This window comes from Prunus avium, chromosome 1, assembly GCF_965620075.1.
Source record: "Prunus avium chromosome 1, drPruAviu1.hap1.1, whole genome shotgun sequence".
NCBI lineage: Eukaryota > Viridiplantae > Streptophyta > Magnoliopsida > Rosales > Rosaceae > Prunus > Prunus avium.
In genome coordinates, this window is record NC_142284.1 from 45,149,518 (window position 1) to 45,173,804 (window position 24,287).

General features: G+C 36.6%; 4 protein-coding genes across 6 annotated transcripts; all 4 read left to right on the forward strand.

Annotated features, from left to right (window-relative positions):
• Positions 1 to 674: 674 nt before the first annotated feature.
• On the forward strand, positions 675 to 3,552 carry LOC110762773 (DNAse I-like superfamily protein). The gene is made up of 8 exons (XM_021965458.2): positions 675 to 926; positions 1,034 to 1,227; positions 1,351 to 1,449; positions 1,535 to 1,874; positions 2,060 to 2,244; positions 2,637 to 2,745; positions 2,870 to 3,021; positions 3,136 to 3,552. The coding sequence occupies exons 1-8, from the start codon at positions 906 to 908 to the stop codon at positions 3,386 to 3,388; spliced, it is 1,353 nt and encodes a 450-aa protein (XP_021821150.1). The 5' UTR covers positions 675 to 905; the 3' UTR covers positions 3,389 to 3,552.
• A 1,186-nt stretch (positions 3,553 to 4,738) lies between these two features.
• CYCJ18 (cyclin J18) lies at positions 4,739 to 8,501 on the forward strand. 2 transcript variants are annotated; one of them, XM_088253706.1, is made up of 9 exons: positions 4,739 to 4,901; positions 5,009 to 5,088; positions 5,199 to 5,301; positions 5,409 to 5,507; positions 5,644 to 5,661; positions 5,750 to 5,820; positions 5,928 to 6,051; positions 6,141 to 6,201; positions 8,352 to 8,501. In XM_088253706.1, exons 1-9 carry the CDS (start codon positions 4,827 to 4,829, stop codon positions 8,417 to 8,419), a joined length of 699 nt encoding a protein of 232 aa, XP_088109832.1. In that variant the 5' UTR covers positions 4,739 to 4,826; the 3' UTR covers positions 8,420 to 8,501. The 2 variants fall into 2 exon arrangements, with proteins under 2 accessions (XP_088109832.1, XP_021821069.1); XM_021965377.2 differs by lacking the exon at positions 8,352 to 8,501 and adding an exon at positions 7,454 to 7,967 and having other exon boundaries at positions 4,740 to 4,901.
• A 3,729-nt stretch (positions 8,502 to 12,230) lies between these two features.
• On the forward strand, positions 12,231 to 18,462 carry LOC110762740 (65-kDa microtubule-associated protein 6). 2 transcript variants are annotated; one of them, XM_021965417.2, is made up of 12 exons: positions 12,231 to 13,021; positions 14,187 to 14,390; positions 14,939 to 15,205; positions 15,672 to 15,887; positions 15,966 to 16,121; positions 16,201 to 16,360; positions 16,471 to 16,622; positions 16,879 to 16,966; positions 17,041 to 17,114; positions 17,197 to 17,271; positions 17,457 to 17,810; positions 18,038 to 18,462. In XM_021965417.2, exons 1-11 carry the CDS (start codon positions 12,947 to 12,949, stop codon positions 17,790 to 17,792), a joined length of 1,803 nt encoding a protein of 600 aa, XP_021821109.1. In that variant the 5' UTR covers positions 12,231 to 12,946; the 3' UTR covers positions 17,793 to 17,810; positions 18,038 to 18,462. The 2 variants fall into 2 exon arrangements, with proteins under 2 accessions (XP_021821109.1, XP_021821111.2); XM_021965419.2 differs by lacking the exon at positions 12,231 to 13,021 and adding an exon at positions 13,798 to 13,989.
• A 520-nt stretch (positions 18,463 to 18,982) lies between these two features.
• Positions 18,983 to 24,187, forward strand: IAR1 (ZIP metal ion transporter family). The gene is made up of 11 exons (XM_021965420.2): positions 18,983 to 19,797; positions 20,365 to 20,448; positions 20,578 to 20,627; positions 21,216 to 21,267; positions 21,342 to 21,467; positions 21,973 to 22,250; positions 22,463 to 22,603; positions 22,704 to 22,811; positions 23,273 to 23,374; positions 23,466 to 23,510; positions 23,604 to 24,187. The coding sequence occupies exons 1-11, from the start codon at positions 19,419 to 19,421 to the stop codon at positions 23,757 to 23,759; spliced, it is 1,521 nt and encodes a 506-aa protein (XP_021821112.1). The 5' UTR covers positions 18,983 to 19,418; the 3' UTR covers positions 23,760 to 24,187.
• Positions 24,188 to 24,287: the final 100 nt, after the last annotated feature.

A 24,287-nucleotide genomic window follows, 5' to 3' on the forward strand; every position in this document is an offset into this window, starting at 1 on the left:
CAGTGTCTTGTCAAAGGCTTAAGTTTTCTAGCTAGGCCAACCCAAATCAGTCAGCTGCTTCACCAAATACACTCGCACGTACGTTGACCTGTGCGAGAGATTTACAATTGGAAGATATTCCAAAATTGGGGCAAAGTTGACATGGAGAATTCCATTATGAGTAATAAATGATCTCTTTTCAAGGTTATTACGTGAGCTTTCTGCGGGTAGAGATGAAAAATAGAAAATAAAATACTAGCTAGCTGCTGTGATCGGGAAATAGAGGGATGGTGGGGATTAATTAGAAGCATAAGGGTGTCCACGATGTGGACATTTGGATAGTCAGATAAAAAAGAGAGAGAGAAAGAGAGAGAGAGAGAGTTAATTTTCTGTTGCTCATCTGTTTTCCAATATGTATATCGGCAATATTGGACCACCCCCCACTTGCATGCACCATGGCTTAAACAATTCTGTAAAACATAAGATATCCATGCCTTAAGAAACAGAAATATTCATGCCTGTAGAGACCCGTGTTTCCTCATTAATCTCTCTCTCTCTCTCTCTCCCCAATATAAAGCTATAACTAGCTCTTATATATTTATATATATATTTATATTATATGTTCGTCGACAAGCAATGTAGCCTTCTTTTTATCGGTTGTTGCATTATCTACCCTTGAAACCATCCACGTCGCTTTAGTTAAGAGCAACTCCTCCAGCCCAACTTGCAGTGTTCTCACAGCATGCATGATTATCTCTGCATTTTCTTTTTATCTGTTTTGGCGTTCTCTATCCGACCTTTTCTTCTACCTTCCGTAGCACCTCTCTTGTCCAATTCGATCTTGTCCTCCCATCTACTACTTCAATTTAAAACTAGCCTTCCTCTCTCTCTCTCTCTTTTGCATCTCTCTCTCTCTCTGTCTATACATGGCGAGAAAGCAAGGAGAAGTGAGCACTCCTACTCTCTATCTCTTAGGCGCCGGGTTGATTAATTTCCTCATCCACCTGCATATATATACAAAGATAATTAACATAGGTTTGTTTTCCTTAATTAGGTGATGTGGCCAAGATTAGTGGCAAACAAGATTCTACGAAAGCCATTGGGAAGCAACAACTTTGTGACAGATTTTCCAGGAAACGACGGTCCGGATGGATTAGTGCTGGAAGCACCAAGTTTTGATCAACCGTCTTCCAACTCTACGTCCCCCATCTTCAATCATCACAAGGACACTAACACACACAAGTACAAGTATGTAATTACCAATTCGATATTTCTTTCCCCAGGTCCACCATGAATACTTAAATTTGTACGTTTCTTGTTAATTAATGTATTCTTATCTCATTCGTATAATTTGGTTTTCTCTTCATGAAGGGTTTTTGTTAGTACATGGAATGTTGGCGGGGAGGAACCACAACAAGATTTGAACATCAAGGATTGGATTGACACATCCTGTGACATCTATGTTTTCGGGTACGTACGAAATTTCCAAAGTTGGATATATATATAGAGACACACAATTAGTTGTTATGTTAAGAAGACCTTTCAATGTGTTCAGGTTTCAAGAAATTGTTCCTTTGAAAGCCTCCAACGTTCTGGGATCTGAGAATAGTAGCATCTGCATGAAATGGAATTCCTTGATCAGAGAAGCTTTGAACAAGAAAACACACTACTACTCTCAAGACAATTTGAAGCACGACAAACATGATCATGATGGAAACCCAAATATTATCGAAAGCAGCAATAATCCACGGGAATTCGAATTCCACTGTATCATAAGTAAGCAAATGGTGGGGATATTAATATCAGTTTGGGTTCGAAGTAATATTCGTCCCTTTATTCGGCATCCAAATGTCTCTTGCGTTGGCTGTGGCATCATGGGATGCCTTGGAAATAAGGTACGTAAATTTATATATACACGTATTTCATTCATGGTGATATTCAAGTTCAAGTTCTGGCATATAACTACTTTACTTGAGAAATCAATAAAGTATATTATGATCCGATATATTGATTCAATATTACAGTACTTAAATCTTAGTTTATCTTAATTACTAATAATTTTCCTCTGGTGTGCTTGCAGGGTTCTGTCTCAGTCAGATTTCGGTTGCATGAAACAAGTTTCTGCTTTGTGTGCACTCATCTAGCTTCAGGAAGCAGAGAAGGAGATGAGAAACTGAGAAATTCTAACGTCGCCGATATATTGTCCCGAACAAGTTTTCCTAGAGGCCCTTTGCTTGATTTGCCACGAAAGATCCTAGATCACGAGTATGTTTGCTAAACTTTTGAAACGGTCCAAACAAATTCGTTATGTGTGGTTAGTTTATTTATACATATATGTAATATTAGTCTCCTGAATCAACGTAGGTACATGAAAATAAGACAAGAATGTACAAGTAAGCTGAAGCACCATTATTGTTTCTTTTCAACTTTGAATTTGTCGTGACAAATTAAGAGCAGCCAAACCCTAAGTCTTAATTAAACAGTAAACTATCTATATTGTCATTAACATTATGATTTTTTATTTTAAAGTAGTTGACTTAATATGTAATTAGAAAGTTAATATTATACAAACCCTAGCTAGCAAGCTAAACTAGTTACTTATATATATATTCTCAACTAGGCGACTAATTATGCGTGGTTCAATATTAATATTGCAGTCGAGTAATTTTCCTGGGAGATTTGAATTATAGAATTTCCCTTCCAGAAGCAATGACGCGATCATTAGTGGAGAGAAGAGAATGGAATGCCTTACTAAAACACGATCAGGTAGTCAAACAATTACTTAATTATACTATATTCTTAATTACAATATTAATGCTAATTTACTTAATTGATCTCACACCCAAGATTTGACATGAATAATTAATTTTGATTGGGATTATTAATGAAGCTGATGATGGAGCTGAAAGAGGGTCAAGTACTTGAAGGTTGGCATGAAGGGGCGATTCAATTTGCTCCCACTTACAAATATTGTCCAAATTCTAATGTATACTACGGATGTCGTCCTGGAAACAAAGGTGAAAAGAGGCGCGCTCCTGCATGGTAATTTTCAGTGCTCAATTAATTATTAGATATAATTAATCTGCAAGTCACTAATTAAATTCATGATTATTAATTAATGAACATATATATTAATTCATTCTTGGTGTCTTTTAGGTGTGATCGGATAATTTGGTGCGGAAAAGGATTGAAGCAACATGAATATGGTAGAGGTACATCAAAATTGTCAGACCACAGGCCTGTGAAGGCAATATTTACAGCTGAAGTTGGGGTTTTGCGAACATTGAGAGGATACCACAGCTTTTTTCTATCACAAAGGTTAGACAAAATTTCAAGCCAGTTTCAAGTATCCTCCGCCGATGATTTTCTATGTAAAGGTAGCACCAGATCATCAAGCTTCAAAATTTGAGTTATTATATACATAAACAAGCACTTAATTATTTTGGTTGTATAACTCGGCGGATGAATGTACAGTGAAAGTTGGTTTTGTGAAAAGCTGTCTGAGGCATCCTTTCGCTTTCGCTCGAATTTTATATAAATGAATGAAGGTTTTGTTTTGGTTCAACAAGCAGTATAACTAATCTAATAATACAGATGCTGATACAAATGTAATTGCAGATATCAATATACGATGCTCGTGCTCCCCACCAGGGACCAGGGTGTTGTAAGCTAACCCCCATGCACCCATGTATCGCATGCCCTATATTTTTAATCCAACTTTCCCAATGTTTAGTGCAACCCAGGAATCAAAGTGCATCAAAATTATTTTTAGGTCTCATTTTTTTTTTAATTATAAAAATAAAAAAAAATAAAAAAAGAAAAGAAAAGAAAGTGATCGAACCATATGAATATGATGATGGTATATGATTGGGCAGTTTGGATATATGAACAAAGTGGTGAGGCCATGGTTTCTAGTGGGACAGTGGGAAAATCATTCTCTCAGCCATTTTCTAAGTGGAAGATCCATCATCCATCTGATCTTCGTTTCAATATAGCAGATATACCAAAGATATGATTTAATAACCACAACTTGTTCCGAAATAAATTATGTGGTTCTTTGTTTGTGGTCTACCAACTCCACACATGCGCATGCGATTTATTTTGGAACACAAATAATGCACTTAAATAAGAGAACTAGAAAAACACAGATACGTATCGCCATAATAATTCATTTCTAAATTAACTGAAGCATTGCAACTAGCTAATCTATCCAATTGTATAGAATTCAACTTTCATGATTCCCAAAATAACCCTCACCCATTCTCCGTTGATATTCACTTAACAATGTTAGTTTACGTCAAACGTGAGTTAGGTCAGTTTTCCAAAGTAGTGAGCTTGTCCTCTTACACCCAAGTTCGAGTTCCCCCTTTCCGTACCTCCAATCCAAGGTAGTGAGCTTACACTTAAATTTTAGATTATTGCTTATATAAAATTTTTTAATGAAAAAAATCTTAGTTACGATCACTTTGGGCCACAATTTTTGTTGCGGTTTGCACCTTTTTGAAACTCCTTGCGCGTGCTATGTGAGTTTGTCTTTTGCTTATTTGGGCTTCGGCCCGCCGTTCAACCCAAAGAAAAAGGCTCAAACCAAAATAAAAAAAATAAAAAAAATACTAAATTTTGGCTTTTACGACGTCGTCTCTTCTGTTAGTGTATTCAAGGGAAAAAAAAAAGACAAGATAAAAGCAATCTTTGACCGTTCAATATGATGGGAACGGTCATGATTAAGAGGTTCCAGTTAGGATCCAGAATAAAAATGTCCCAATTTCAAAAAATGGCGCTTTGATTGATTCAGCAAAGCCAAAGCCAAAGCCAAATTCCAAATTCCAAATTCCAGAGGCGTAGAGATGCAGAGAGGGTGCGCTTCGTCGGCTCTGCCTCTGCGAGCCCGCCTCGTAGACTTGCTCATCCAATCTGCTCACGTACGTCAGTCTTTTATCTGAATTTATCTGAATTTGCTTTATTTTTATACATGAATTGATTTTATCCTCTTAATTCCTCAAATTATCATCGGAAATGTAAAATTTAGAAACTCCAAGTTGCTCCGACCGTGAAATATACCGCATTGTCAATTTTTGCTCATAGATTCTACCCTCGTTGTTTTTCCAGGTAACTTCATCTTAATTTGTTTCATTTTTTGTTTTTTTAGTAAAATTAATCATTTTTTGGTTTATTATTATTACTTTTTCACTTCGCTTGACTTGCTTGTATATATAAAGATTGGAGGAACAAGGCAATGACGTGGAAAACTGGCTTTTACAACCCCTGAGAGAGAGCAATTTGCAGTTGTTTGCGCTTGTTTCTCTATGGATTTCAACCAAAGTAGGTTCTGAATCATACTAGTGTCTCCTGCAATTTTTTTTTTCTTTTTTATAAACTTGACATTCTAATCTCTGTGTCCATATTGCCATGTTTTATATTATTTATAGATACACACTTCTCCTTGTTTGTCTGTGAAAATATTCAAGTCTTTGGGGGACAACATTATCAAGGAACAACACTACACCATTCGAGATTACTTGGAAGCAGTAAGCCAATTCTTATAATTATGAGGTTGATGTAATTTGTAAATGGCTCTTTGCCAATTCTTATATTAAGATTCCAATAACTGCTTTACATTTCCGTTTTTCATGTCACACTGTGATTGATCAAGTTGTTTTGTAGGAGGTGGTCTTAATGCAGGTACACTCATAAGCTCTGGAATTTCTTTTCTTTTCGTTCATTTTAATTATTTACTATTGCACTAAGAGCTACCTATTCTTAATCCAAGGTAGTGAATTTTGAGATTGGTATGAACAATAGTGTTTTTGTATACTTTGAGGAGCTTTTACTTCAATTCAAGTAAGTTTTCATTACTGTTAGTTCCATCCATTCATGATCTGCTTGTTTTCAGGTTTACTAGCTTCATTCCAAACTCCAATACATCTTTCCTGGATTTTTGAGTTCAGGGGAGTGGCAAAGGTTGGGGAACTTGTGAACTTTGAAGCAGGCATGGACATCATGGATCTGATTTATGAAAAGGAGACATCCATGCTCTATACTAATCCTCATTCTCTTGCTGCATCAATCTTGGCATGTTAAATAAGATTGAACCTTAATACTAGTAAATATAGCCAATTCTGATTTTTGTTATCTTATTTTGATTTTATATTGTTTTGCAGGTTGCTTCATATGTCATCACCGTTCCTAAACAGACGTGGGAATTTCCTGTTGTTCCCTGGGGTAAGTTTTCTTGTGTTCTTGATGTGCTTTTTAGTGTTTTTTTTTCTTCAAATCCATTGGTTCAAATCTACACATAATTGCTAGAACTGCTTGACATATTCATTGTTTATCTTCTGCCCACAAACTATCTAGCAGATACTAACAAGTTTGTAAAATATGATTGAAAATTCTAAAGTTACCATGATGCGTGCATACAGTATAATAGTATTAACTAGTGGCATGTTAAGGACTGCTGATTTGGGAATCTATGGTATATTTGTAGACAAGGCTATACAGTTCTTCCAGTTCCACCAGAACACTCAGTTTGCTGCTTTTGTGTATTTCAGACTTGTAACAAATGCCCTGTCGTGAGATATATCCTTGGTAATAGCTAATTCATGTGAAATATACAACCCATCGTTATCTCAGTTAGAAACTGATACGTTGCACTCTTCTTTTCTTCCTTTTTCTATACCTAAGTTTTCGGTCTCCCTTCTCCTACTTAAGTCGTGGCAATTGGGCATGAGATTTTATTGGCCATACATCTCAAGTAGGTTGTAAGTTTAGAGTGCTTGCTCTTGCTGGTGTTGAGCCCCCAAGTAGTCACTTTATCCCCTAGTTCTTACGAGAGAAGAAATGGATGTAAAGATTGAGATTGACACCCTCTTTGGTCTTTTGCCTTTGTACACTGACTATTTGTCCCTCAGCAGTCCAGCCATCTCCCATTCCACAGCCTTGTTTGATCTTTTGACCACCGGCCATATCTATCATCAATTTAGTGGGCCTTTGCTCATATGGTTAAGTGTAGACAAGGTATTAGGTAGGTGGAATGCTATAATGAGGGGGTTGTGGGAGGGGTTCAATCCCACTAATCCAATAAGAGAGAAAATATTGGACTTAAACCTTTTTAATGATTGGATGGTTGGATTGAACCCCTCACCAAAATCCCCCTCATTGTAGCATAGCATCCCCCGTTAGGTAGGTAGGCAGCGGGCTGTGTTTACTTCTTGACATTTGACAAGTGCTAGGACTGTTCTAGCATTGCACAGATGTTGTTAAACCTTCCATCAAGTTGTCACCTCCCTTTTATTGGTGCTTTGATCAACGATGGGTGGAACATTTTGCAAGCTCTCTACGGTCTGATTTCAAAGTGGCAAACAAATGTTAAACAGGGGATTGGGATTTGTCATTTTAGGTTTCTGTCTGGATTGCTTGGTTGGTTGACAGCTTGACACAGAGTAGTGTACTAATTGAAATAATTTTTCTTATGCAGTCAAGTTCGTAACAGGTTGCGAAGAAGAGGATATTCTAGAGATAGTCAGAGACATTCTTAAGCATGTATTGGATGTTTCTTGCTAGATATAAGTTTCTCTCTCAATCTCAAGGCTGAGAACAGGGCAACGTGTCTGGTTTTGTACATCAAATAGGATTTCACTTGCTTGTCTTGGAGATATTGCATTGAAATTTTGGTTGATGAACAAAACGACACACAAGAAAAGAAAGTGCTTGTGTTGGAATCCAATACGAATATAGGTCGATAAAGGGATAGGAAAAGTTGAAATGATGTAAAGAAAGAGGGGCCTTTTCTTTTCTTCTTCATATTAGCACACAAGAAAGTACTTTTAGACGCACACGGCCATTTGATTGATTTCAGTCGATGCCCCTACTTTCTCTTTGTTGGGGTGGGGTGGGGTCCCATTTGAAAACAAGAGAGATGCTAAAATAGTGCTTCAAGTTGTCCCCTTGTGGATTTGCTCGTCCATATTGAATTGAACTATCGGTATGCTGTTTTCTATTGTAATATTGAGTTTGGTGGAGTCTTTGATTAAATACTTGAATATAAATAATTTGTTGGAATATTTATGTATAATTTGGTTTTGTGAAAATTAGCAAACCGTAAAGAATACCGTTAGGTCAAGTGGGCTTGGACTTAAATACGAATAATTCATGTGATTATAGCTAATTGGACTTAATACGAACCAATCATATTATATTACATTAAAACACTTCATAATTTCAGTATAATATATTAAGGTTACAGTCAACATATGATTTTTTGTTGTTTATCATTTTGTATTCTGAGTCTTGCAAATTTAGACCATTTTATTGATGCAATAGCAGTATAATAATGTCCTTCATCTCTGCCCTCTTCTCTTTTCGTTTATTTTTAGGTTATGAACTTATGATGCATGCAGATGCAGTTATATATAACAGCTTCCCCGCAGCCAAATTCGAATAATGACAATAATTTCCACTTCGAGGTTGACATTATGAAACATTGGATGTCATATATACCTATTCATGATCGAAATTACCACAATTAACAATCATGCTTGTACGAATCTCAACCTTAAATGATGGTTCACTTTAATGTCTTTGTTTCAGGAAGGAACAAGTAATTATGAATTTCTGCTATTGCATGTGCTAGGTGAATGGCTACCAAAAACCAATACAGAGACTATTAAATATGCTACATTATTCCCTATGAAATAAACAAACGAAGTTATTTCATAAAGAAAATAAAAATTAAAAAAAGGAGTTTATTGGTTTTCAACCTTGATTTCATGCCATGTAAACCATTGCTTCAACATGAATTGATAAAAAAAAAAATAGCTACAAAACAAAACACAACTACGAGCAGTGAGAGCACACATTTTGTTTTATAAGAAATGCTAACAACCTTTTTTCTAACTCCACGGTTAGAGAAATTGATTGTATTGTATGTGCTTGAGTTATATCATAATGATGGATGGATGATAATTGAGTCATGTTAATCCTTAATTAAACAAGTATGGGGCATCGCCCTCAAGGCTGTTTAAGGCCACATTCCCATTAATTGTGTCGGCTAATAAATCCAAGCAACTAACCCCACAGTCACATTCATTTAGGGCATAATCGTACTAGTATTCCCCACCCAACAACCATATAATCTATCAATTCTCTTTCTTTTTTCTCCTTTATTTCCTTCAAGGGTAGGCACTAGCTCTGATTTTTATCAACTTTTTTTGTGGACAAGGAAGGCGCTAGCAATTGGCTTTTGTAATGACTTTCATCTTTTTCTCCTTTTTCAATCTCCCTTTCCTTTATATTTTACCTAATAATAATATATATGTCTCCATGTGGCTCGTGGTTAGTAACTTTGTACATAGCAGGAAAGTTGCAGAGAAAATGCCCAAGACTTGTTTGGTAGCCTAATTACCGTCATCATCATTCGGCAGTGTACTAGTGTACCTCTTTACCAACTTCAGCACTACAGTCTGTCTGTTGAAGAATATGAATCTCACGTAGAAAATATAATTAAATAAAATATAAAATATATTGAATGGTTCTATTATTAATATCACTGAGTCTTTTTATAAAACCCCACATATATTAAGTTTGATAGGTAATTAAATTGAAAACAATATTAGTGTTGTTAGCAGTGAGCCGCTGGTCCATCTCTATACATGTATTACAAGTATGTAGTTTTTATTCTTGTTGCCTAATTAACGAAAGTGGTAGAACTAATATTTTTTTAAAAGATGGGATGTATGAAAATAACAAGATTCCACACAGAGATCGATTTTCATGTTATTTTTTAGGCACTTTTTCCTCACTTATCCATCTATCTGACGTGAAAAGCTTTTATTTGGGCAGCAGCAGAGTCGCTTGGATTATATTATTCCTACTTATCGTACCTTTACGAAATGACAAACCTTTTTTTTCTTTGGTAGGTGGGGTGCGCTTTCGTTCTTATAATTTATTTTATTCAAGGACTCCTCCAGCGTTGAAATCAACAACTAGACTAGACAATTGTTATGGATAGATAGAACAGGGCTGGCTGTAGGAGCACTGCAAAAGGAAATGCGTAGGTCACTCAACACAAGAACTAGATATATTATCCCAAAATGGGATAGTTTTTGAGATAATTCTTACTTTAATGATTTTTCTATGCATTCAAAAATGATGCAATTATGCAGGGTAGCTCGCGCTCGCTTCATATATAAACACGTTAAATATTATATCATCTTGGCAGACCAAATGATGGAAATAATTATTTTTTTCTTTTTGTCATTTCAAAACAAAGACAAAAGCGTAAGCAGGGGTTGGGTGATTGAGTGGTATAAAGAAAGAATAGAAATTAATCAGTGTTAGTGTTGGAAAAGTAATTGATCAAGTTGCTAGCTGTGATGGAGAAATGAAAAACAAGTAGGAGCTGAGGGACCAGTAAGTAAGGTAACATGAGAAATTTGGTGGTGAAAGAGATAAACAAGATGGCATGGCAAATTGGCAATGGCATTTTCTTTCTATCATTGTTATGATCAATCACTCCAATCCATTTTGAAAAACAGTGTTGGGTTGGGTCCATTGTCATACAATTTTTAATTTTCATGTCCAGCTATAGTTTCTTTGTCACTGTTCTGTTGCCTTGTTTGACGGTCGCTGGTGGTAGGTACCCAGTACCAACTACTATACTCTTTCTTTATCTCTCAGCATCCATCACAGGATAGCACAACACTTTGAGTTTGAGCTATTAATTAAAATCGATTCATTTAAATTATAAATTATTGGAACCTAATCCACCAAACTGACTAATAATTCTTAGCCATATGTGATAATTTTGTTTAATGACATATATAACTGGTAATTATGCAGGTAGATCAGACGTCAATCATTTTTGGTTTGTTAGATTAGATATGCAGATCTGGTGATAATATATTAGATCCCTACTCTACTACGCAGGTACTTTCTGGGTTTCATACATTAGAACTTTCCTATGCATGCAGTTCCTGTTGTTTTTATTACTAATAAAATATGGCTCTTGCTCTTGGGGAAAAACGTATTCTTTATCTTCTGAACAAAGTTATTTTGTAGACCCAAATCTAATCTAAGAACCCTGAACCAAAACACAGCAAAGCAGCCACAACACAAGCATAATACACATGCAAAGCCCCAACCAATCTTACGTTTTCCGCACTCGTGCGTGCGCATGGACTTTAATTATTTATATATGTTATGTCATTTAATTATGTACAGAGAAACGCTGAATTTTTATTTATATTTTTGGAGTTTGGAGCTAGTCCATGTCAAAGGTTGCATTCATAATTTATGAACTTAGTTCAAGTGTGTCCATCTCAATGATAATGTAATAACTCATACCAATCAATCAGCCGAGTACATAAAGGCTGTCGTTGGAAGTATTTCTGTGTTTCTGTGTTTCTGAGTTTCTGACAGACATACCAACCATATCGATGTATTGTTTTTCCTATAAGCAAAAGCAACCAAACCATTTGATTTGGTGCAATGCAAGGCACATAGGTTAATTATAAATTACCTTCAGGTGCATATTGTATGTACAACAAGCTAGTACGATGTAAATATTTGCAAATTCGGGGGTGAATGTCTTACTCGACGACAGTGACCCACTGGTCTGGAGTATGTAAAGCTTACCACATTATAAACATTTTTAAGATAAGGTGTGCTAGTTCAAATATCTTGCTTGCTTACCTTCTTCTTTGCCTGTAATTCAAGCAATATTCTGAAACCATTTCTGGAAGTCCGGAAACCATCAATTTATAAGCTAAATATATATCAAAGGAAGCAGTTTCCAACAGCAATTTTGCATCTTTTTTGTTGCTTCTGCTTTATTTTATTTGAAAGAAAAGAAATTACCATGGTGCTGACCAGCTGCAGAACACAATATACAAGTACATATCATTTTCATGTGTATAAGGAAAGTTCAAAAGTTATATAGGTCTGTATTTCATAAATAAATACAGAGGAGGGAATTAAAATGTCAAATATCAGCATCTTTTAGATTCTTTTTATTTTATTTTTATGGATTAAAACTTAACATCACACACAGCTGTTATGATCTGAGTTGAGTCACTGTGGAGTTTGCACTCATCCCGCCACCACGCGCCTGTGCCCCATGAATTTCCAATTCCTATTTCTGTCTGGAAACTAAACTCCACGCGCAAAAACAGATGCAGTGCTTTCTCCCTCCTACTGTCTCACACGAGTCAATTCCAGAGAGAAAGAGAGAGAGACAGAGAGAAGAATTAAAGTACATATTTAAAAAAAAAAAGAGAGAAACACAAGAAATAATTTAGGCTAATGTGGCGCGCGCAGGATCAGATCCACCTGCAATACACTTGCGCATTCTAGCCTAACCTCAAGCCCATAGATGGTCATCTTCTTTATTATTTAATAATTGCTTTTGGTTTTCTTTTTTGCTTATTACTAAATAGTAAGTCCATTGCCAATAATTTTCTCTTTCTTTCACTAAAGTCTGAATCTTTACCCTAATCATTTCTCCCTCTTTCTGTTGTTTATTTTTTCTTTTCTTTTTTGTTCCGTTCCGTTCAAAGCCCATCTCCGAGATCCTTTGCTTCTTCTCATTATTTCACATTTTCTTGAAAATTTTGATAAAGAAAAAAAAAAGAGCTAAAGGAACTAGCTTGGTAGTAAAGACTGAAGGGAAGGCTTCAGATCTAGGAGAGCTAAGGTTGTTTGAGGCAATGGAGACATGCCCAAGTCTGTCTTGGTCTCTTGGTCTCTCTTTGACTTGAGAAACACTTATTAATACACTCTCTCTTTTACTCTCTTCCTTCTTGCTTTTCTTTTCTGTAAGCCTTTTCATTTGACCTCTGCATCTTCCAACCTCTGCTTCATTTTTGTTGGGTTCTCTTGGTTTATTGGGTACTTCAAAGCCCACCAAGAAACTTGCTTCTACTTCAATTTCTAGAGAGAGAAACAGAAACTAAGTGAGAGAGATCTGTGGAAAATGCTGGCTCTTGGAAGTCCTACCATCAGAGTCCGTACAAGCACCAACTGCAATGTTTTACTCAAAGAGCTTCAGGTCTTTCTCTATTTTGGTTTCTTGTTCCTTCTAAAGAGTAAAAGCTTGAACTTTTTTTTTTTCTCTAGGAAGATAACGTGTGGGTTCTTCTTCTTCTTCTCTTCTTCTTCTGCTGTTGTATGGAAATTTGCTTTTTTCATCATGGGGTTTTCAGCAACTTTAAGTTGTGTTGCTCTATAAAAAAGAAAGCACTGATTATTTCTCTAAAATGTGTCATAATGAGTCTAAGTGGAGCTATAAATTAGGCTCTTTTTTGGTTATTTGAAGTAGAAAAGAAAGTACATGTCTTTGTACCTTTTTTAAGTTAAAAAGTTCCGTAGGAGGTGATCTGTTCACCATAGTTTTCAAACTCAGTTTCTCTTTTTTCGTTACTGTGGTAGATTGAGCATGGTTTCTATAAAACATTTGTTTGAATAATTTTGTGGCTTCTTATGTTATATATATATATATATTTTTTTTTTTTCTTCAACTGGATTTCTCCAATTTCTTGATTTTTCTTGAATTTCTTTGTAAAATCATGCCAATTTTGATGGGTTATCTGTTTTGTACTGATTGTCTTGTTTCTTTTGTGCGTTTGAAAAACGGGGTCTTGCTGAATTGTAAAGTTCCAGAACAATGTGTTTGCTTTGCTATCTTTATTTCAATCGGATTTTTGAGACCAGTTTTCTGTTAACTTGTTTCTCTTCCTCTTTTGGTGTTTGGTTTCTCCTAATGCGAAGTGGGGTATGACCGTATGAGATTTGACTTTCGTTTGGTTACTTTGGATTGTTTTAGACTTTTTTTCCTTGCAAAATGTTCAATTCTTATTACCAGTTGATAGAAATTTAGGTTATTGATTTTTATATTCTACCTTCCATAGTTCAGCATTATTTCTTTCTCCATCTCAATTTTTTTTTTTCTTTCGGATCTGTTGCTGCTATGCAATTTTTGATGTTGAATAGTTCATGGGAGGAAAAGAAGAACGCAAGGTGTTTTAAATTCTGATTCAATTTGATTTAGCTGTCAGCATTTGGTTACTCTATGTCAAATAAAATGTTTGTGACCCAATTTATATGTTGCAAGTTTGTCAATCTCTCCCTGTTGCAAAGGAGAAAGATAATTTAATCCACTGATTCACGTTTCAACAATAACTGTTTTTGTGTTTGGCCTTTTCTTATGAGTGCAGCAAATATGGAATGACATTGGTGAGAGCGAAGCAGACCAAGACCGCATGCTGTTGGAGTTGGAGAGGGAATGCTTAGATGTTTACAGGAGGAAGGTTGATGAAGCTGCCAATGCCAAGGCACGCCTTCATCAGTCTGTTGCAGCCAAAGAAGCTGAGCTTGCAACTCTAATGGCTACTTTGGGGGAACTCAATATTGATTCACCGGTAAGGAATCCATTGGAACTTTGTTAAATGATGATTTATTGACCATTGTTCTGATTCCTCCTTGAATTGTGCTCTACCAATTTAAACCTGCATGGCTTCCGTTTAGTAGTGATTCTATATATCAGTCCAGAATTATATGTTTTTAATTCCTAGGTCATCAGACGTAGGCAAGAATGATAACAAGTCATGAATTGGCATGAAATTGGCAGGAAATATCACGTCCTGTTTGGTGCCCAAATAATCATATTCCATCTCTAGTTACTGTTTCAAAATTGGTAGTGATGTAGAATTGATTCCCATCACTTAATGTCATGTATAGACTTTATCTGGTTGATCACACATTTGTTTCTTCCAATTTTTCTGTTTCCATGATGTGTTTCCCAGGCTTTTAGAAGCTTCCATTCTTTGTCTCATACAATTATGTAGATGTGCACATACACATACGTGTTTTCATGTTGGATGTACATACTGCTAGGTTTTCTTACATAAACAAAGTACAAACCAATTTTTTTTAAAGTTGGTCATCCGATTCTTCTTAAATTTTACAGATACAGAGGGAGAAGCGATCAAATTCATTGAAAGAGAAACTTGCATCTGTGGCACCACTTGTGGAAGATCTAAGAGTGAAGAAAGAGGAAAGAATGAAGCAATTTTCAGATATAAAGGCGCAAATTGAGAAGATCAGTGGGGAGATATCCGGATACAACCATCTCAACAATGCTCCAGTCAGTTCGTTAACCCTGGATGAACAAGACCTATCAGTGAGAAAGCTAACTGAATATCAAGCACATCTTCACACTCTTCAAAAAGAGAAGGTAATTATATTATGATATGAATTCGCTCTCCAAGTTACATGTGGCTGCTTGATATATAATGAGTTGTGACACCCTGGTTCAATGGTTACCGTGTAATTGCAGTTATAAGTCTGTGCAAATGAAATTTAGCCAGATTGCTAAAGTTGGGGAATATTGATAAAATTATTAGTCTGAAGTGTCAATAAGAATAGTGACCTCATTCGCAGACATTTCCAGGAGGTTACAGCTCCATTGTTATTAGCTAAGAATCATATTTGGCTTTGAACATAATTGAAGCTGAAGTGACTGTTACTTTCTGATAATACATTGTGGGTTAATTCTGATAAGTTATAACCAAAATTTGTTAGATAAAAAGAAAGTTGTCATAGATAAGAAATTGTTTGCATTACTAGATGCCTTGCACTGATGTGGATCACATTAGTTTCTTATACATTCTGATAAGTTGAGTATACTTCTGTTTTGGCAGTCTGACCGCCTACATAAGGTTTTGGAATGTGTAAATGAGGTTCATTCTCTTTGCGGTGTGCTTGGCTTGGATTTTGGCCAGACTGTAAGTGAAGTGGATCCTAGCTTGCACAGGACAAGCATAGAACAGTCCACAAACATCAGCAATAGCACATTTGAAGGCCTAGAACAGACCATTCAGAAGTTGAAAACAGAAAGGAAAGCTCGAATCCAGAAGGTAAATTGCTGATCCTACTGTAAAAGTCTTTTGATTCTGACTTTGGAATCATAAGTATAACCCTTTTCCAAAATGCAGCTAAAAGATATTGTAGCGTCACTCCTTGAACTTTGGAATTTGATGGACTCATCAAGAGAAGAAAGGAGTAAATTTTCAAGAATTACTTTAATTCTTGGAAATTCAGAACCAGAAATTCAAGAACCAGGCTTTCTTTCAACAGATATTATTGAACAGGTTGGATAGCAATCTCTTTATCTTTTCATTTTAATTCTTTGAAAGTTGAGAGTAAACTTTCTTCTCTTCTCTTTGACAGGCATCGGCAGAAGTGGAGAGACTCACTGAATTGAAAGCAAGCAGAATGAAAGAACTTGTTATGAAAAGGAGGTCAGAATTGGAGGAAATGTGCAGAATGGCTCATATTGAACCTGATACAAGTACATCTGCTGAGAAATCAAATGCATTGATAGATTCTGGTATGAATCTTCACGCAGTCTTAAAGCCAGTTATTTAGATGCTTATATGTTAAAATATATTGGCAAGGAAAATATATGAATTTGTATAAAAAAATCTTGTTTTTGTTCAGGTCTAGTAGATCCATCTGAACTTCTGGCAAACATAGAAGCACAGATAGTCAAAGCTAAAGAAGAGGCTCTGAGCCGGAAAGAAATAATGGATAGGATAGATCGGTGGCTATTTGCATGTGAAGAGGAAAATTGGCTTGAAGACTACAATCAAGTAAGCTTTGAGAAGTTCTGGTAGTTTTCAACATTTCATGATACGAGAAGGGAATCATACTTAGGAATTTATGATTTATTCTCTCTCTGGCTGTTTTTCTTTTTCTACTTCACTTCATCTTGTTTAACATACCTCTGAAGTTAACTTCGATTCTTGTACAATGTACATAAACAAGAATCCATCTTTCAGATGCCATGGTTGATTACTAGGGCTTCTAGTTTGTACACTTTTTTGAAAATTTCTTATTGAATTCCAGGATGAGAACCGGTACAGTGCAGGGAGAGGTGCTCACATTAACCTTAAACGAGCAGAACGAGCTAGAGTGACTGTAAACAAAATTCCAGGTATTGTTTTCTCTAGAAATCACTCCTTTGTCTGAGGATTCAGCACTGGTAGAGCTAACGAGTTCTCTTTCCAGCAATTGTTGACAATTTGATAAACAAAACGCTGGCCTGGGAAGATGAGAAAAAGATGTCATTCCTTTATGATGGGGTGAGTTACTTTGCAACAAAAGTTCTTGGATGTATTTTTCTGTGATGTCCGCTGTCTTGACCTTTAATAGCAATATTTGCAGGCACGACTGGTGTCAATACTGGAGGATTACAAAGTGAGCAGGCAGCAAAAGGAAGAGGAGAAGAAGAGATCTAGGGTAATTTAACTAAACTGTTGTCAACAATGGTATGACATTAAAGTAGACAACAATTACTGGGAGCCCATATTGGCCGGGAGCTAGAACCACAGAAACGGGCGTAGTTTCTTTTGTTTAACTTATGGCCTAACTATGTTTTGAAATGATCTTATGGATGATTTCTTTAACGTTCTTTTCATTTATAGGACCAAAAGAAGCTCCAAGATCTGCTCCTCACAGAGAAAGAAGCCATGTATGGGTCTAGACCTAGTCCTAGAAAAAGTACCAGCTTTAGGAAGCCAAATGGATATCGCTCAAATGGGAATGGATCCATGACTCCTACACCTCGTCGGAATTCAGTTGGCAGTGGAACTCCTGAGCTCTTAACACCCCGATCTTACTCTGGGCGGCAAAATGGATATTTCAAGGAAATGAGAAGATTGTCTACTACACCACTGAACTTTGTGGCCGTATCAAAAGAAGATACAATGTCATATGCGTCTGTTTGTGGTTCTGTGCTGGGATCGCCCCCTCATGATTGATCTTAATTATTGGAAATGGTAATGTTTTGTTTTCAACTTTCCCCATTGTTTATGCTGTTGATATTTTATGCCATCACTCTAGTGAATGTGCTAATAGAAATTCTTGCAATTGCACTCTACATATGCAATCTCAAAAGTTACGTGTTCGCAACAAATATTTTGCTCCCTCTGCAGTCTCCACATTTGCATGAATCTTGTTCTCGAGTTTATCTGATTAGACCTGGAATTTGGTGGTATTCCTGCAGGAACAGGAAGCTGTTACAAGCTAGACGAACTTACACTCACATAAAGCAGCAGAAACCTTGTGAATATGGAGGGGGTTACTAGTTTATGATTGTAATTTGTTAGGATTACATGGAAAGAGAGGTGACGACTCTGCTAGGTAATAGGTCTTGGAATTACTCGTTAACTTTAGGACTTGCAAATCAATATAGAGGAACTAAATATGGAGTGTTATAGTAGTGTTGTTGACCATGTCCTTTGTGGATTTTTCTTGTGTTTCACGGTTTCACGTGTATATATGGAGCTCCGCTTTGGTGGCTACCATTACCATTTCATGTGGGTGAATCTGGTATTTTTGGAAGATATGGATGTTTGCAGAATCTTAGTAGTGATGCTGCTCCTGGAAAAGAAATAGTGAAGAAATCTGTAATCTGTGCAATTTGTTCAATTTGTCTCGCTACTAACCCAAAGCAAAGCAAACCCTTGGAATCTGTATGCAGTGAACATGCTTTTCTGTTTGTTCTTGTTCAACTTTTCGATTGGCCATTATACCAAATCCTTAATTAAACATACGAAACCAAAGCCGCCCATGAAGAATGAGCAAATATCTGCCAAGCGAGCGTTTTCATAAGTAACCGTCTCACAAGGTAGGGTAGGATATAGGATCACGTACAACCTTCGAACCATGTCCTTTAGTGCTTCCCAGCTTACTAGGTTTGAGTTAGGAAATTGTTAACTTGTTTATGAAATAAATAAAATTATTATCTTTTTATGAATATAATTCAACCAAATCAAACACCATCCAGCAACTCACAAGTTGTATTAAAAGACAAAAGAAAAAAAAAAAAGAGTGGAGAGATTCATTTCTGAGAATTACTTGCCTACTGTAGCACACTGAAAACTGAAACGAAATAATCGCAGTAAAAATAAAAGGGTTCGCAACAATGTAATAGGGCAAATAACACGAATATCGCATATGGCAGAAAGTTGTGGACTTGCTTAGGGGCCAATCTAGTAGTAGCAGACAGCAGAGAGTAGAGAGTGCGTGTAGAAGAAGAGAGACTTTCTCGAGGGGAGCGAGTGAGTGAGAACGGCCAGTGGGCTGTCAGAGTCTTCTTTTGGGACTCCGAGAGAACAAAAACGGAAAATAGAAAAGATAGAGAAATAAAAGAAATAAAAGTGCGGAATGGATGTGGTGACATTCGGTATTATAATCGGCATAATCTTGCTTTTCTTTGCTGCTGTTTGTTTTATCACCATCGAAGGAACCTGCAAACGCCGTCCTACTTAGTCTCCACTCTCCGCCCAAACAGCTCCTTAAACCCCACAGTCTTTAACGGCAACCTTAAATTTTGATAGGTACAATAAAACCGACCTTAACCGACAACTGGGTTTTCTCAGAAAATGGCGTTTTGTACGAAAGGTATGGTCTTGGTTGTTGCTTTGGTTCTTGGGCTCTGTTTGGATCTGAGTTTTGCTTCTGGGTCTTGTGCATCCGCGGCTTACGAGTCTCCTGCTCACCACCACCACTGCGATCATGGGCATGACCATGACCATGACCACGACCACGACCGCCACCACGACCACGACCACGACCGCCACCACCACCACGACCACCACCACGACCACGACCACCACGGGGAGAGCTTGTTGGGGTCAAAGCTTCCTGAGGAATTGGCCGAGGAGGAGGATATGAAATTGTACGGATTTGGATTTGATCAACATGGCCAGGATCATGGTCATGATCACGAGCATTTTGGTGCTTTGCAGCTCTCAGTTACCGGTATTTCTTTTCATTTTTAATTATGTTAGATGGACTTATATTTATTGTGAATTTTTATTTTGTTTTTATTTTCTGGGTCTTGTTCAGAAACTTGTATAATGTGTGGAAGCACTTGATTGTTTTTGCATTACACTACTGCTTGGTTGCTAAGAAAGTGCATGAAACAAATTGAAATTTTGAAGAAGCCAATTGGTGAGTACAGCAAATTTTCGGTTACATGCACATTGGAGGATAGAGGATGAGATGGTGACAAATTTCCCAAGGGAGTAAGAGTCCATTATTAACATGGAACAAAATGTAACCAGCATAGAGCACAGAGAGAGCTCTTGATTTTTTCTATGTACCACATTGTGTACCACCTCTCTAATAGAAGTAGGTTCCATTGGATAGGTGAACTCTACCTCTATACCTCTATTAGAGAGGTGGTACACAATATGGTCTCCCTAGCATTACTCGTAACCATAATACATGCTTCAGTTCTTTCTTATGTATTGTGTCACACCAAAGGAACTGATTTCAAATGTGTGAGCCTGAAACCTTATTCTTATTTCTTCTTTATTTTTGCAGGTCTCTGGTTTCATTCCTTGGGCTGCTCGCTTTTGGTGAGTATGGCTTCCCTTATTTGCCTGATTATCTTGCCAGTAATATTCGGTAAGTGACTTATTTGTTACTTATAAATTCTTATTGACTTCAGCATTGACTTTTCCCTAATTAAGTGATACATTTTGCTTCAAGTAGCCTGTCCCAATGACCAACACTGAATTTATTGCATTATTGCAGTACAGGGGAAACCATCCAAGGCAGTTGTTGATTCGTTGGCTTTATTTGGGGTCAGATTCTTCAGCCCTGTTTATTTAATAGAATTAGTCAAATTTGATATGGTTTACATCTTGAGTACCTATTTAATATGTTTACTCTAAGTTACTTACTGCTTCTCCTGCTTATCTCTTCTTTTCTCTACCGGTGTTTCTGTCCAAACTTTAAATTATGAGTCACATTCAGATTTGCACAACTTTCTATTTCAAATTTTCAATATTTTCCTGTTGACCTTTATAATAATACTTTTGAAGGTTCAAGTGATATTTCTTTCTTCATATCTGCATAATGTTTAATTGGGTGTTGTTATCTGTGTTAAGATTGTCAGCAATTCAAAATCAGAAATTTAGGCTTTGCGAAGTATTTCTCTATAATTTTATAGAACTTTGACCATTGCGTTAGCTCTTGCATTGAAGTAACTGAGTACATATATTGGTGGTTTTTGGAAGTTCGTTCACTGTTTTACCTAGGTCTGAACATAGCATAGAATCTTGAAGTCAATGCCTGGCCTGATTGCTGTCTAAGTTGCCTAAAATGTAGATTGCTAAAGTATGTGAAATGGGAATGGGAATTTGATCATGGAATTTGAATTTCATTTGCAGGCTGGAGCTATGTTAGGAGATGCTTTCCTTCATCAATTACCACATGCTTTTGGTTTGTCATTAATCCAATATGACATTAATCTTTATATTTTGGTTCTGTTACCCAGAATCTAATATTTGTTGCAGGTGGAGGACACTCCAGCTCACATGACGACCATGTAGGCCATTCCCATCATGATCATATTGGACATGAGCATTCAAATTCACATTCACATTCTATGAAAGATCTTTCTGTAGGATTATCCATCCTGGGTTAGTACTGTCTTATCCATGCATCTCTGTGTGTCTGCATGAATACATGTCTGTCGGCGCGCAGATGTGCTAACCTATGCGTCCGTGGCTGTATTTATGATTCTTTGTGCGCAATGTGCCTGCTATATAGTAGTGCTTTCTGACATGATATTTGAAACTGGTCTGCATTCCCATACTAACATAGAAGGTGAAAGAAAAAAAAGAATAAAGGAGATAGCTGGTGATTTCAACACTGGGTTTTATATGATTCTTAATTGGTTCGACTTATTAATTCAGTTTTAAAAATTGAGTTGGCATGTATTCTATAAATTTCTATTTCTGGTTTGTTTGATACTTTTGTTTTTGTAGAATTTCCATCAAAATCTCTACCCCTGCTAGAAAATAAAGGAAATTTTTTGTCTTGTTTGCTGCCATTTCTTTTAACCAGTGAAAAAAAAATGAAGACATGGAAAAATGTTTTCTTTGGACACTATTCAATGCCTTGTTACCATATTTGTTGTTGCAGCGGGAATTGTATTATTTCTTCTGGTAGAAAAGTTGGTGAGGTATGTTGAGGAAAACTCTGGAGGAAGTAGTGCATGGAGTCATGGTCATCATCACCATCATCATAAGACCAACAAGAAATTGAAGGATGATAATGATTCTCATGATGACTTGCATTCAGAATCTTCCAGTGGAAAAGATAGAAGGAAGCTGAAGATGTCATCTGAAGAAGAAGCGGCAGCTGAAGTTTCAAATGATTCTTTGATGGAAAATAATCAACATGACTCTCATATTCGTAAGGTGAGTTAGTTCGCATATTGATTTAGCTTCCAACTTCATAAATTTTGTGTTCCACCTTCGTTTATATGCATCTTGTACAGAAGTATCTGAATAAGTTTTGTGTTGGATAATAAAAATAAAGAAATATCTGAATTCTGTGGCCAATCTAATTTTGTTAATAAAGTTTAATTACTGGACTGCAATTGAAGTATTGGCATATTTCCATCCTGCAGAGAAACATTACGACTGGTGATAAACAAGATGTAGCTGCTGCAGATGACTCCAACCGTGATGCTAAGTCCTCAGATGGAGAACCTACTCGATCACCATCAAATCTTGTGTTTGGTTATCTCAATCTCTTCTCTGATGGTGTTGTATGTTTTTCTTCTTATTTGCAATCAAGCTTGTATTTTAAACAAAACAGGGTTCATGATAAGCCTTATCATCTTATTGAAAGATTTGTTGCCACTACAGCACAATTTTACGGATGGGATGGCTTTAGGAAGTGCTTTTCTGCTTCATGGATCTGTCGGTGGGTGGTCTAGAACTCTATTCTTGCTTGCGCACGAGATTCCTCAAGAGGTTTGAGCTCTCTTTTTTCGTTCATTTAATACAAGGCATCAACATCTCCCTATGTCAAAGAGGCAGTGCTAATACTGTATCGAGACATGGTAATCAATTATGTTATGGAAAATAAACATAAGCACTCTTCATGCAGGAAATGTTATCTTTGTCTAGTAAGAGAGTGTGTTCCTTTAGGAGTTAATTCAGCAATGTTATTTGTTACTGACTTTTAAGTTTCTCTCAAAGTCTGAATTTCGCTATAGGAGTATGGGTGGCAACTTTTTTGGTAGAAGTTTGGTGATCTTTGGATTGGCAGTAATGAGCATAGTATCTTGCGCTAAGCATTTAATCCCCATGATGCAAAGTGTCCTCTCCTCCCTAGTCCCCCCAATATGTTGCCGAAAAAGTGTATTAGTAGGATTAGGGCTCATATTATGGTGGACTGGCTAATATTATAGCGTGATTTACCTTTGTTTCAGGTTGGCGATTTTGGTATTCTTGTAAGGTCTGGTTTCAGTGTCTCCAAAGCTCTGTTTTTCAACTTTCTCTCAGCACTTGTGGCACTAGTTGGAACCGCAATGGTAGATTATTATCTCTGCAGCAGGGTTATTCCATTTTAATTAGTATCTTCAGTGATTGAAAAAAGAGATTAATCTGTTGCTATTGATGCAGGCTCTGCTTTTGGGCAAGAATCCAGGACAGTCATCTTTGATTGAGGTGACAAGAATCTAGCCCAAGAATGTGTTGTTTGAACATTTGGTTTTCATGATCTCAAGTAAATATATTTTAATTTGTTGAATCTGTTTTCAGGGTTTTACAGCTGGTGGATTTATATACATTGCTGTTGCTGGAGTGCTTGCAGAAATGAACAGCAATGGCAGCTCATCATTGAAAAGCACGGCATTCCAATTAACTGCATTGATACTCGGCATGGGAGTTGCCCTATGTATTTCTCTTTTTGAATGAAAGTTGATTACAAATTGGGACGTGAAAATCAATCCAAATGTACTGCACAGGTATAATAGTCAAATTGCAATTATCTCCTTGTCCACCTAATGCCACGGCTGTTGTACGGTGAATGTGGAAAAGGGACAGGTAGATAAAGGAAAGAAGAATGTGGTTAACCTTGCCTCTGTTCGTTCTGGGTAATGTCAGAGGGTGAATTCATGATCTTTACGGACAGTGATCCATACAAGGTGGTGAACGTGCTCTTTTTTCCTCCCCTGTATTGGAGAATCAACATGCTTTTGTTAACTGCCTATTATGAGATTACAGTTGCTCAATATCTTTTGCTTTTCCTGATTTGGATTAGCTGGTTTTAGAACTGCACAAATATAAAGCTTGATATTAAAATGACTTTATATATGCCGTGAATCGAAGGATGCGTTCTTTAATGACAGAGAGGAAACTGACCACTGTTTATGCTAATTCGTCCTTCAATTAGGGGGGCGGTGCTTTTTCCTGAGGCTCTGTTGTACAGCTTGAAAGGTCTTT